The 13,632-nt window shown below is 35.1% G+C and overlaps 1 protein-coding gene across 5 annotated transcripts in view; it reads left to right on the top strand.

Moving 5' to 3' along the window:
- The window catches only part of DNAAF11 (dynein axonemal assembly factor 11), a 104,401-nt gene that overhangs the window by 72,183 nt on the left and 18,586 nt on the right, over positions 1 to 13,632 (top strand). For all 5 annotated transcript variants that reach the window (XM_074202447.1, XM_074202446.1, XM_074202445.1 and 2 more), the window contains one exon: positions 1,684 to 1,779. In XM_074202447.1, the coding sequence (XP_074058548.1) occupies positions 1,684 to 1,779 (96 nt within the window). The remainder of the gene's footprint in view (positions 1 to 1,683; positions 1,780 to 13,632) is intronic.

The raw sequence follows: 13,632 nt of genomic DNA, 5'->3' as shown, positions 1-13,632 counted from the left end.
CCCCTTACTTGATTTTTAAACTATTTAACTCTTCCCAGCTATTCTTGGTGGGCTTGTGTTCAATTTGCATTTTTTTCTTTGAGTCTTTATTGCTATTTTGACATCATTGTCTTCTTAGTTTGTATCCTATTACCATAGTAGCTTATTATGCTTAATTTATTCATTTATTCTCTCATTTTCCAGCCTATTTGTTGACTTTGACTTTATGTTTAAGTTGGACTCTGTTCATCTTGAGGGTAGGAAAGTTGTTTATGGGGTGTTTATGGGCTTTTTAATGGGGTTACTTTTTGAGCTAATTCCAGTCTTGTGATCTGGGGAGAGCTGTGGTCACTGTTTTCCTGTTAGATTTAGTTTTTACCTAGGAAGAACTCCTTATTCCTTGCAGCTAAATGTGCTATTGCTCCTCAGGACCTCTGCTCCCTGATGATAGAAAGTACTCTTCTCTGTCCTGGAACCAAGACTGGGAAATAGGTTTGGGAAGTTGAGTTAGATAGCAATCTTTAACATTTAGTCACTGTGAGTTTCTGTGGTCCTCCCAAATTCATCACTGTCTGGCTAATCTGGTGATGAGAGTCTCCAAATATTGCTGTGCTGATCCTTGAATGACAGACATACTACCCAAGAGTTATGGGTGGGACTAGAGAGACCTTAGGTCTCTTCCAACTCTGAAAGGTTTGGATTCTGGGTTCCATCATGGGGCTACAGACAAATATTTTTTGCATTGGAGGATTGGTCAAAGCTTGAGCTGCTTTGGAATAACTTTCCAAAACTCAGGGTCACTTCCAAGTCATCCTGAAACCTTATAGTATTACTGGGAAGTGTTACTGAACAGTAGAGAGTAGAGAAAGCACTACTACAGAGTTCTTATGTTCCCATCTAAAATACTTTGATAGCACTTCAAATCAAAGTCCAGAATGGCAAGGACAAGAAAAGGTCAGGGTAAGATATTTTTCCAGTTGAAGGCAATCAAGGTGAGAAGATGTCTGTGACACTGTGGTAGGGGATGGCCCAGAGCACATTTGGTGGCATCACCACCTGAGGAACTTGGAAGCAGCAAAACTAGTCAGAAAGAATTTAAAGGGAATTTCTATGCTAGCACAGGAAACAGGACTGTGTTGTAGCCCCATGATGGAGACCAGAATCAAAGTCTTTCAGACTTTGGGCCCTCTGGTCCAACTCATGACATGTGGGTAGTATGTCTGTCATTCAAAGATAAGCACAGCAATTTTTGGAGACTCTCATCACCAGATTAGCCAGACAGTGATGAATTTGGGAGGATCACAGAAACTCATAGTGACCAAAGAGTTGCTATTCAAATTGGTGGTGAGAATATTCACATTGAAGAAATCAAACACAGAACCTTATCATAGGTAGGTTTTAGCTATGAAACTCTTATGTATATAGTTAGAAATTCTGTTTACATACTTAATATGATATTTGATAGTTTTATAGTCTGAACAAAAAGGCAGTTAAGTCAAAATACCAAATTATTACATTCAAGATCAACTGTACAAATGGATACCAGTTTAGGGACAATTTTTATGAGTAGGTTTTCCTAGGTGGGTAAAAATTTATTTTTAATAGCATATTTTATATTTGAGAGATAAACTTTGGAGATATCTATCAAAGTAAATCAGCCATTTTCTCTGTACATTTACTATAATACTCTTGGTTTGTTTTCAGGCATTTCAACTTATACTTCCTGCTGTAGTGAAACCTGATAGTAGTTCCGCTAAAAGATCTCAAACAACTGGACATCTGGTGATCACTATGCCAAAGGTCTGTAATGTTTTGAATCCAGACAAAGATAGATTTTAAAATATGCAGCCTTATGAAGAAATAGAGATTAAAATGGAAGTATATAGGGCTCTGAAATAGATGGGTGTAACCTTAGACAATCCACTTAAACTTTTTGGAACAGATCTCTAAGGTTTCTTTCCATTCTAAATCTATAACCCTGGGAATCCTAAGATTAGCTAAAGGGACTCAGATTCTCAGATTTAATGCTATTGGAATAGAATGATAGAAAACTAGACCTGAAAATGATTGTTAATGTATAGGATGATAGGATCATAGATTTTTAATTGGAAAGGACTTCCTGAGGCCATCTGATCCTGAGGACCACAGAAGCAAGAATCAGAGTTGGGTTTAAATCCGACTGATCCTCTTTCTATTGGACAGCATCTAGTCCCTCCCTCATCTGATAGTTATAGATATTTAAACTAAAGGATACAATTAATACATATTTCTTATAAGAATTTTATATGGCATGGACAGGAACATAATACATGCATATATTTACTTAAATTTGTACATTGTTTTTATTACAGAAAAACCTTAAAAATTTCAAAGACAATGAATGCAGAAAAGTGATTTTTAAAGATCATTTAGATTCATTATAACATGATAATAGTGCTATCCCTATACCTCAATGAGATTTGTTATACACTTTCTGTGGTACTGGGCCACTAAGTGTGATTGAGAGAAAAGAAAAGTAGCCACAGAATAGATGCTACAAATGTAACATATCCAAAGTTGAATTCATTATCTTTTCTCCTAAACCAAAAATCGTTGATTTTTTTAAAAAAATTATAACCAATTCAATATAAATGTAACCCATGAATTGCCTCATGCATTTAAAAATATTAATTTGAGAAGAGGTCCATAGGTTTCCACAGATGATCAGTGGGATCCAGGCACAAAAAAGCTTAAGAATCTTTTGTTTAAGAGGAAAGACAATTAGTTTGGTTTTGGATATGCTACATTTAATCCTTTGACATAGTCAGGAATTTCTTCTGTGATATGCTGATTAGCATTTAGACTCAACTTGAAGACTCTCCAGTGAGGAGGAACCCACTAATTTTCCAAGGCAGATCATTCTACTTTTGGGCAATTCTAATGTTAAGAATTTTTTTCCTTTACATTCAGCCTAATTTGCCTCTACAAATTCTACTCATTGTTTCCATTTTTCCCCTCTGAGGTCACATAGAAAATTTCCCAGTTTCCTAAATTAGGAAAACTATATGACTAGAATAAATGATAATGGAAATTTCTCATTATCACACTTACTTATGATTATTGAATCATATTTCCTGAATGTGGACATTGTAACCCAAGAGTATTTTAGGTATTTTATAAACTCATTCGATGAAATTAATAAATACTTCCTTCAGTGGCTTAAAAATAATACCTTATTTCCTTGAAATAGTTGATGTAACTTCCAGAAATGTCTAATCCATTTTAGGGAGTTTTTTATAATTGCGTAATCTTGTTACCTAGTTTCATTTTCATAATTTTTTCTTTTCTTGCCATCAGAGCTGTTTTTTATATGTCTGTTTTGTTCTTGAATATCAAATACTTTCAGAGTTTGTTTATGCTTTTTGATTCTTTATATAAATTTATGATTTTTTAGTTACATTATTCATTCTCTCTGGTATATATATAAACATATAATAAATGATTATATATTTAGTATATAATGTATATGTCTATATATGTGTGTAAAATTCATGTTTACATCTCCTAAGGCATACTAGAATGTTTATTCCTGGATTTGCTTACAGAAATGAGCCTATCTAATATAACATATGGTAATATTATAGTAGAGTGTTGATCATGGGATTCCTGATCAGTTTGGTACCTCCAGATCACTTGATAAGATTATAGAATATTAAGGATTTGGACCCTTTTATATTTTGAGTATTACTTTATACTCTGTAAAAGATGTGTGTCCTTAAGTGGCTTGTACCTGAGTAAACAGATAATTAAACTGAAAGAGGCCAATTGGCAGCTTTGAAGGAACTGTAGAAGAGTTTACTCCACATCCTTGCTCCATATTTATTGCGGAACTATTTTGTTAGTATTGCTTATAATATGCCATTTAAGTAATGTCTTTGTTTTGAGTTGATTATGTCCTCTGGCTATGTATTTAAAGTAAATGCATCCATGGGGATATACCATAGGGGAGTTGTTATTGTATTAACAAATGATAAATATATGAACAGTCCATAAATAGGATTATAACAAAAATAATGAAATTAATAGCACTGGATGAAGTATAATGAGCAGCTAAAAGGAAATAATTATAGGAGATAACAAAAGAAATAACCAGTGTGAAAATTTAGTTTTAGTGAAAATTTTGCTTAAAATAATAAAAATAATAATAAAATTAGAGAATAATGTATGCCAAATATAAAAATTGGGTTCAGAATTTTCTGATTTTTCAATTTGTGCTTGAATTTCCTAAACACATTAGCATGACAAATTTTCAACCTATGTCACAAGGCAAATATAAAGGATACTGAATTTCCTTCCCTTTCTACAATAAATCTGAGGTGAAGAATGAAATAGGTGAACACCAGAAGTTGAATAATCATGGAGTCTATGCCAATTTAAAAAACACATTTTAGCTTTAGCTTACATAACTATATTGGCAAATAATCACATTCATAGCTAAAAGGATTCATTCTATGTCAGATCTTCATGGATTCTTTTTAGATTCTCCCTTCAGACTTGAATTGTATTAAAATATATTTTGTAAGGGATTTTCAATAGGAAAAAGAAATCACAGAGAAGCAAATATACCAGAAATTGATCTGAACCCCCACCCATTCTAGAACACTTAAGAGTTGAGATTTCCAAAGGACTAGAGGACTGTATTAGATGTTCTCAGAAATCAAAGAGCTTTATGAAATGCCCATTCCCTAAGAGTTGATTGATGAACTGATGAGATGAATCTTCCTTTCATTCATTTATTTATTTATTTATTTATTTATTTATTTATTCATTCATTTGTTTATTTATATAGCTAGCTATCTAGCCATCCATCCATCCATCCATCCATCCATCCATACATTCATTCATTTAACTTCTTCCCAAATAGAATTATATTCTGATACTGCTCTGTAACTTCTGCTTGCCAAAAGGGGTTGTCCCCAATGGCTCTTGTCAATGTGTCAATCAGTCTCTCTTCCCCTTCCTCCACATTGTTTCCCATTATAAACCCTATAGTTAAAAACCCTTGATAAAGCATTTGTCATTTAGGAGACTGCATCTTTCAAAAGAATCAAAGGGGAATGAGACAAATTATTTTGCTATTATGTTAACAACTAATGATTAAATTAGAATTCAGTTTTTATTTCCTTTATTTCCCCATTCAGGGACCAAACTTTATAGGTCAATCAGTCAATTTCTGAAAGATATGGTTGGTAGATGAAATTGTGCTAATCAATTTATGATAACATGCTTCTCATCTTGGGCAGGATCCCACCCAGGGTGATTTCTTGTCTATGGGAATAAGCCCCATGTCCCCATTAGAGTTTAGGGTGATCCAAATTATGAAGAAGAAATCCAAACAGAAATGTCTGGATGGCGATGGAGGAGTTGAATCTCATGATAAAGCCACATTCTCAACAGAAGGAGCTGAAGACTTTTAGCCTATCTCATCCTTTATATAGCTACCTTTAAATGTTCTCCTGTCAGAGACATTCCTTTAAAATATTTAAGGCATTCACTGTCTTCATCGGGGGTTTTTGGTTAGTGAGAAAATCCACTGACCTATTATTTATTAACTAACCTAATTAATAAATTAGCAATTACCCCAAAATTCTGTCTTTTGGATTTTTCATATATCAAAGTTAGATGATGAGTTTTTTAAAAATTTTTTTTAGATTTTGTTTTTAATATTTTTTTTGCAAGGCAATGGGGTTAAGTGGCTTGCTCAAGGCCACACAGCTAGGTAATTATTAAGTGTCTGAGGCCGGATTTGAACTTAGGTACTCCTGACTCCAGGGCTGGTGCTCTATCCATTGCGCCACCTAGCCGCCCCAGATGACGAATTTTTAATCTTGACTCTTTCACCAATTTGTGATTTTGTCCAGTATAATTCCATAAGCATTTATTTTTTGCAGTGTGCATTTTATGTCATTGTTCTAGGCCCTAAGGTATAAAGATTCAGTAGTCATGCTTTCTGTCCTCAGGAATCTTATAACTTAATAAGGTCTAAGACGTATGTGTAAAGATAACTACAATACACTGGGGATAGGATAAATATAAGGAAAAATACAGGGAGAGTGTTATGACAAATTCTCTGTGGGAGGGATCACTTTCTAATTGTTCATTGATGGAAGGGCATCTGAGATGCTCCTCGAAAACAGAGAGGGACTCTAGCAGGTAGAAATAGTGAGGGTGGAAAATCTAGTCTAGGAGTGATGGATTTCATGAACAAAGCAAGTCAGAGCTGCCAGAAGCTTTTTGGGAAAAGTATTCAGTTTAGAAATATTGAGTGTAAGGTGACAGGTTCAGAAATCCAACTGTCTCTCAGTCAATATTTAAGTGCCTACTATGGTCAGGCACTTGGAAATAAAGGACATAGAGGGCAAATTAGGGGAGCAAGGTGATTTTCTCTCTTGGATGTTTTGTATGCTGTGATTATGCTCCTCAGCAGTAAAGGGTTAATTTTTTGGTAAGGGTAAAGTCTTTGATGTTATAATTCAGATACAGACTCAGTTCATGCTTGATGTGGTAATTATTCTGAGTTTTGAAAGCAACACTTTTAGGATATGTTTTAGATTTATGATTAGGGTGGATTGGAGTATGGAGAAACTTGAGCCCAGAAAATCGAATTAGAAGGCTATTGCAGTAGTATACCCAAGAGATGATGAAGTCCTGAAGTAGAATTGTGGCTGTTTGAGTGGAGGGAAGTTCTGTGAACATTAGAAATGACAAGATTTTGCAGTAGACTAAATATTAAGGATAATTGAGAATGAGAATAGATGATGACCCCAAGATGGTAATTCTAGATGAATGAGGGGATGATTTTCTTAGAAGATTAATCTGAACATATCATTCTGCTCAATGACTCCCTCTTACCAGAATCAAATTGTTGACATCTAAACCTCCTAACAATCTTTGGACCTTTCCAGTCTTCTAACATGTTGCTACCTTCCTAACATTCTTCAGTCTAGTTACACTGACTTCTCTGAGTTTTCTTCTCCTTTGGATGTTTTGTGTGCTCTGATCATGCTTATTATCTCTATTGGTAAAGGATTAGTTTTTTGAAAAGCTTTAAGTCTCTGATGATAAGACCATTTATATAGTTTTGGTTCATTTCTTGAAATAGTGATTTTTCTGGATTTCTGTTCTGATACTTTCCAGGCATTTTTGAGAGCCTCAGATGTAACACTATGTAACATATAAAAATGATTGTTATAATTAGAGTTCATGACAAACCTATGAAGCAGACAGTACAAGTATAATTATCCACATTGTATAAATAAGAATGTAAGCTAATTGAGGACAGGTGCCTCCTTCAAGTCCTAGTTTCATTCCCCATGAGACCTGATAGCATTGTATTGTGTAGTAGGAATTCTGGATTGGAACCAAAAGGCCTGAGATCAATCCCCTTGGCCTTGTTGTGATTTGGTTCAAGCCTCAGTTCTCTTATATTCAACAAATATTAATAGAAAGTACCTCATATTGTATTGGATACTGTGGATGCAAACAAAGAAATGTAATGAGCACCTGCCTTCAATTAGCTTACACTCATTTATTCAGTGGTGATTATTAACACTTGTGCTGGCTGCTTCACAGGTTTGTCATGAACTCTAATTAGACAGTCACTCCTATGCTCTTCCAAATCTGTGCTTGCATCTCTCTTCTCTTAGAATTTGTATCAGTCAACAAGCATTTGTTAAGGATCTATTAAATTCCAGGCACGATACCAAATCCTGGGGACACATTATTAGGAGAGGCCACACAGGACTCCTGTTGCATTATATAAGGCATCCTGAAATTCATGAAAAGGAAACAGGGCATCAAAATAACTGAAAAAATAGAAATTGAATATATTTTAAAATTTATCCAGTCATTTTTTTCACCTCTGGGAAAACTCTAGCTTAAATTTAGTGTTGCAATTTGATATTAAGTCTGGTGAAACTATGCTAATACACTGTTATAATTCTTAAAGTGTTCTTTATTTTAAATTTTATGCCCCTGTTGAATCTGAGACAGACCAATTGACTTCCTTTTCAAATCTTTCCATATTCCTCCTGATTGCCCTTAAATATACACTATTATCTTCTTTTCTCTAATCACTGGGGTCATGTATTTCCAACTATGTTGTAAGTCAGGTGAGGGTGTTGATCTTGTCTTATACTTCTCTATATTGTCAATTGGATCTAGACAGTGCTCCAATCCTTTTATAAGATATTAGATCAGATTGAATTATATTTGCAATTACATTGTACCTACATATGCTAATTTTCATTAGCATTGGAATATTTGAGGTTATAAGATAAAGATAAAGCTTTAAATTATTTAGCAGAAAATTTGAATTTACTGAGTGAGTTGTTCAATTTCATGAATTCATTAAATTATGCTGTAATCTAGACACTCCATTTGGATGACCATTAGAGACACATTGCAGGTAGATTTTTCAAGGTTTTCCTTTTGAATTTCTCTAAGATAATTGGTAGAGATTAAGAAAGTTGCCACCGTTATACCCATTCTGAATCAGAATTACCAGTAGATATTCATCTAGCTCAGCATAAACTCAGAAAAATTATAAGGAGTGAATAGATAGAAAGTTCATATTACCTTTCATGAATAAGTTATGAATGTTTTAAATATATGTATGTATATATTATATGCATACTATATACATATTATATACATATATATATATATTATTCCTCTCTGCTAATCTTTGATAAAATTAAATCAAAACAAAACTTGGTAATTACTTCACATTATATTTCATAGAATCTAAGTTCAAGCTAATTCTAACTCTGCCACTACTTATCTGTGTCTTCAACATTTCTAGCTTTCCAGTTTCATCTTCCATAAAATGAGGGAGTTGAACCAACCAACTTTTGAGATTTTTTTCATGTCTCGAAGTCAGGGCAATAAATAGCAGACAATTATTAGATTCTTACTGTGAACAGACACTATGGTAAGCTTGACAGATACATGAACAACAGAGAGAGACAAGTTCTGCTATCAAGGAACTTAATTCTTTCTCTAATTTTTTAGTTACATGCTTAGTTCATTGATTTCATCTTTCTCTGTTTTATTCATGTAAGCAGTTAAAGATATTCCTGATAACTGCCTTGACTGTATCCCATAAGTTTTGGTATGTTGTCTCATTATTATCATTATCTAGGATGAAATCATTAATTCTAACTATAAATTGTTGTTTGATCTACTCATTCTTTAAAATGAGGTTATTTAGTTTCCAATTAGTTTTAGGTCTGTCTCTCCATGGCTCATTGTTGCATGTGATTTTTATTGCATTATGATCTGAGAAGGAAGTATTCACTATTTCCACCTATCTGCATTTGATTATAAGGTTTTTATGCCCTAGTACATGGTCAATTTTTGTGTAAGTGCCATGTACTACAGAAAAAAATATTCTCCTTTCTAGCCCCATTAATTTTCTCCAAAAGTCTGTTATGTCTAGGTTTTCTAACATTACATTTACCTCTTTAACTTCCTTCTTATTTATTTTATGGTTGAATTTATCTAAACCTGAGAGAGGGAGGTTGAGATCTCTCACCAGTAGAGTTTTGCTGTCTATGTCCTCCTGTAATTCATTCAGCTTTTCTTCTAAGAATTTGGATGCTATATCACTTGGCGATACATATTTAGTATTGAAATTGCTTCATTGTCTATGGCAGCTTCTAAGAGAATATAATTTGCTTCCTTATCTCTTTTAATGAGATCCCTTTTAGCAGTTACTCTGACTAAGATAAGGATTGCTACCCCTCCTTTTTTTCACTTTAGCTGAAGCAAAATATATTTTGCTCCAACCTTTTACCTTTAATCTAGATGTATCTCTCTGCTGAAAATGAGTTTCTTGTAAGCAGCATATTGTAGGTTTCTGGTTTTTAATCTACGCTGCTATTTGCTTACTTTTATGGGAGAGTTCATTGCATTCACATTCAAAGTTATAATTACTAATTCTTTAATGCCTTCTATGCTATCTTCCCTCTATTTGTATTTCCCCCCTTTTTCACTTTATCCATATTCCCCAGTATTTCACTTCTGAATACTACCTCTTTCAATGTGTTTGCCCCCTTAAATCCATCCCCTCCTCTATCTTTCCCCTTTCCCTTTGTCCCTTCTTTCTTCCCTTCCTTCTGTTCCCGTTTTCCTCTCATCTCCCCCTTTACCCTTTTAATATTTGAAAGGTAGAATAAGTTTTTTAACTTAACTGAGTGAGTGTATGTTAATCCTTCTTTGAGCCAAATCTGTTGAGAGTAAGATTCAGGCACTTCTCACTTCCTCCCTTCTTCATTTTTATTGTAATTGGTCCTTTGTACATCTTCCTGTAATGTGATTGACCCAAATCAATCTCCTCCATCCTCCCATCTCTTCACTATCCCCCTTTTTAAGGAGATATTGTTGTTTTTAAATCATTCTGTCAGAGTGACAGACAAGTTATGAGTATCTGTTACTTCTAGCTAAGTGTATTCTCTATAATAGAGTTATAATTCTCAAGAGTTATAAGAATCTTTCTCCCAGGTGGGTGTATATAACCAGTTTCATCTTATTATATAGCAATTATTTTCTTTTCCTTTTTTTCACCTTTCCATATGTCTATTGAGTCTCCTGATTGAAGTTCAAATTTTCTACTTAGCTCTGGTCTTTTCATCAGGAATAGTTGGAAGTCTTCTATTTCATTAAATGTCCATCTTTTCCCCTGAAAAATTTGAAGGATAGTGAATTCTTGGCTGCCATTCCAAACTCTCTTGCTCTTTGGAATATTGTATTCTGGGTCCTTTGATCCTTTAATGTTGATCCAGCCAGGTCCTTTGTAATCCTTGTGTGACTCCTTGGTATCTAAATTGTTTTTTCCTGATTGTGTAGGGTTTTCTCTTTTATCTGATGGTTCTGGAATTTGGCCCTTGGTGTTTCATTTGGGGATCCCTTTCAGGAGGAGATTGATGTATTCTTTCAATAACTATTTTACCCTCTAGTTTCATGATATCAGGGCAATTTTCCTTCAAAAAATACTGAAATATTGAGTTCAGGATTTTTTTTAATCCTTAGTGTGTTCAGGAAACCCAGTGATTCTTTGGTTGTCTTTTCTAGATCTGTTCTCTAGGTCAGTAGTTTTTGCTGAGGTATTTTACATTTTCTTCTATTTTTTCAATTTGTTGGTTTTGTTTAACACATGTCTTGATGTCTCATGAAGTCATTAGTTTCCACGGATTCCATTCTTTTTTTTTATGTTTTTGCAAGGCAAACGGGGTTAAGTGGCTTGCCCAGTGCTACAAGCTAGGTAATTATTAAACGTCTGAGACTGGATTTGAACCTAAGTACTCCTGAGTCCAGGGCCGGTGCTTTATCCACTATGCCACCTAGCCGTCCCCCCCATTCTTTTTTTTAGAGAAGAATTTTCTTCATTTACTTTTTGCAACAACTTTTACATTTGCCCAATTATGATTTTGAGAGAATTATTTTCTTTTTGCACTTGTCCATTTGTATTTTCAAAGGATTTGTTTTCTTGTTGCAAGGTGCTAATTTTCTCTTGGGTTTCTTTTTCCAATTTTTCCAACTGATTTTTAAACTCCTTCCTGATCTCTTCTAGGCAATCTTTCTGGGCTGGAGACCAATTCATATTCTCCTCATAAGTTCTAGCTCTCTCTGAGTTACAGTCTTTGTCTTAGAGGTAGCTTTCAGTGGATCCCCCTTTCTGATGGCCTTTCTTCATGTTCCTAAGGTCTTGTGTTTGAAAACGCTGGAGTCTTTGCTCACTGGGCTTGGTAACTTCAAGTGGGCCAGCCAGTAGGGGGTGCTGCTTGCTTTCTTTGGCGTGTCTGTGACCTTGATTTGTAGCCCACTCCCTAGGCCTGGGTGGGAATGAGGGGAGCAGCAGGGTCTGAATTATCCTTGAACAATGTGTGCTGAGACCTTGGGCCATATAGTCAATCTCCTTATTATTCACACAGTACTGAGAGAAATCTGCTGCCCACATCTGGGGTAGGGAGTTGTTATTGTGTTGTTCCGGGAAGTGTCCCTTTCTCCTACAGGGATGGCTGGGGGCACTTAACTGGAAAATTTGGGGCTTGTAGCTCTGGTCTTCAGGCCAGTGGAGCTGACAGGATTTATGTCTAGTTGCTTCTTTGGAGCTCTCCCACCTGCTGGGCTGGAATTCTTCCTCCAAACACACTGGAGCTCTCCTGCCTGCTCACAACACCAAAGCTTCCGCAGCTGTTCTAAGGTTAGACATGTCTTAGCCCACTACCCCTTGCACTGGCTCTCTGATGTCTACCCCAGCTCACCCATGTTCTCCTGAGACAGACTTTTGTTGGTTGTTGTTCTCCTTTGTTCTTTTTGGATTTTGTGGATCTGAATTCTGTTAAGAGGCTTAATTCATATTAGTTCTGATGGAAAGCCAGGAGACCTTAGCACAGTACCTGACTTCTCTCCTTCATCTTGGCCACAAGTCTTCATGATTTGGAACTCAATTCTAATGGATGAAGACCACCCAAAAGGGAAGAGGAAGATACACAGAGGAATGCAATTGGTAAAATCCAAAAAATGAAGGATAAATTGCTTAGGTCTTTCCTCAAAATGGGAGTTTCAGAAGAAACTTGCCAATGGAAGAAGCTAAAGTATGGTGGTAAAGTCTGGATCAATAATTCTATGGTACATTCAACACAGATGTTGCAAACCTTTTGTAATTAGTTTTCTTTGAGCTTTGACGTGCTTCTATACTAAGCATGTTGTTGTTTTTAAAATATAGTTTTATTGTTGTTGAGTCCTGATACAGTATTATATGACCTATAATACTGACCTTAGAGTCAGAAGTCTCTGTTTATGAGACTCTACTACTTACTAGCAAGACATTGAACTTCTCTATATTTGAATAACCTATACTACTTATTATCACTCAGGATTATAAGCCAAGCATATTTCCTTTTAAGCTGCCTATATAGTGCTTGAGCAGTTGTGATGCTGCAGGGGATGTATATATATATGTATATATATACATATATATATATATACATGACACTGTATCATGTATTTAAATACTTATGATTTAGGAAAACAGAAATTAACAATAGATATCAATTGCAATAATAAAAAGTATGTAATTTAATCTTATACTCTTGCCTAGTTTATCTTGCTTAGGCTTTAGCTAAGGATACTTAGAAACAAGGGTTAGATCTCAAAATGAGCTGCTGCTCTGTATGCTTCCTCTAATCCTGAAATGTCACCAGTGCCAGGGATGCAGTTACTTATACAGTATTTTACTCTTTGTTAATCAGGATTCTCATTAGAGTTCAGGAAGCCATCCCTTCAGTGGATCTTATGACTTAAATGAGGACTCTTTGCCAGGGATCATATGTGAAAGTGATTTGCTTAATCTCAATCAGGTCTAGGTTAGGTTTAACCTCTGTCTTTCTACCCTGAATTCAAGTTATACATGATTCCAGGTTCATATTGAAAGAGATTGTGGGGCAGCTAGGTGGCACAGTGGATAGAGCACTGGCCCTGGAGTCAGGAGTACCTGACTTCAAATCCAGCCTCAGACACTTAATAATTACCTAACTGTGTGGCCTTGGGCAAGCCACTTAACCCCATTGCCTAGCAAAAACTAAAAAAAAATTTGAAAAAAGAGATTGT

Source organism: Macrotis lagotis, chromosome X, assembly GCF_037893015.1.
Source record: "Macrotis lagotis isolate mMagLag1 chromosome X, bilby.v1.9.chrom.fasta, whole genome shotgun sequence".
Lineage (NCBI taxonomy): Eukaryota > Metazoa > Chordata > Mammalia > Peramelemorphia > Peramelidae > Macrotis > Macrotis lagotis.
The sequence above is the reverse complement of the archived record's forward strand: the minus strand, read 5'-3'. Positions and strand labels throughout refer to the sequence as shown.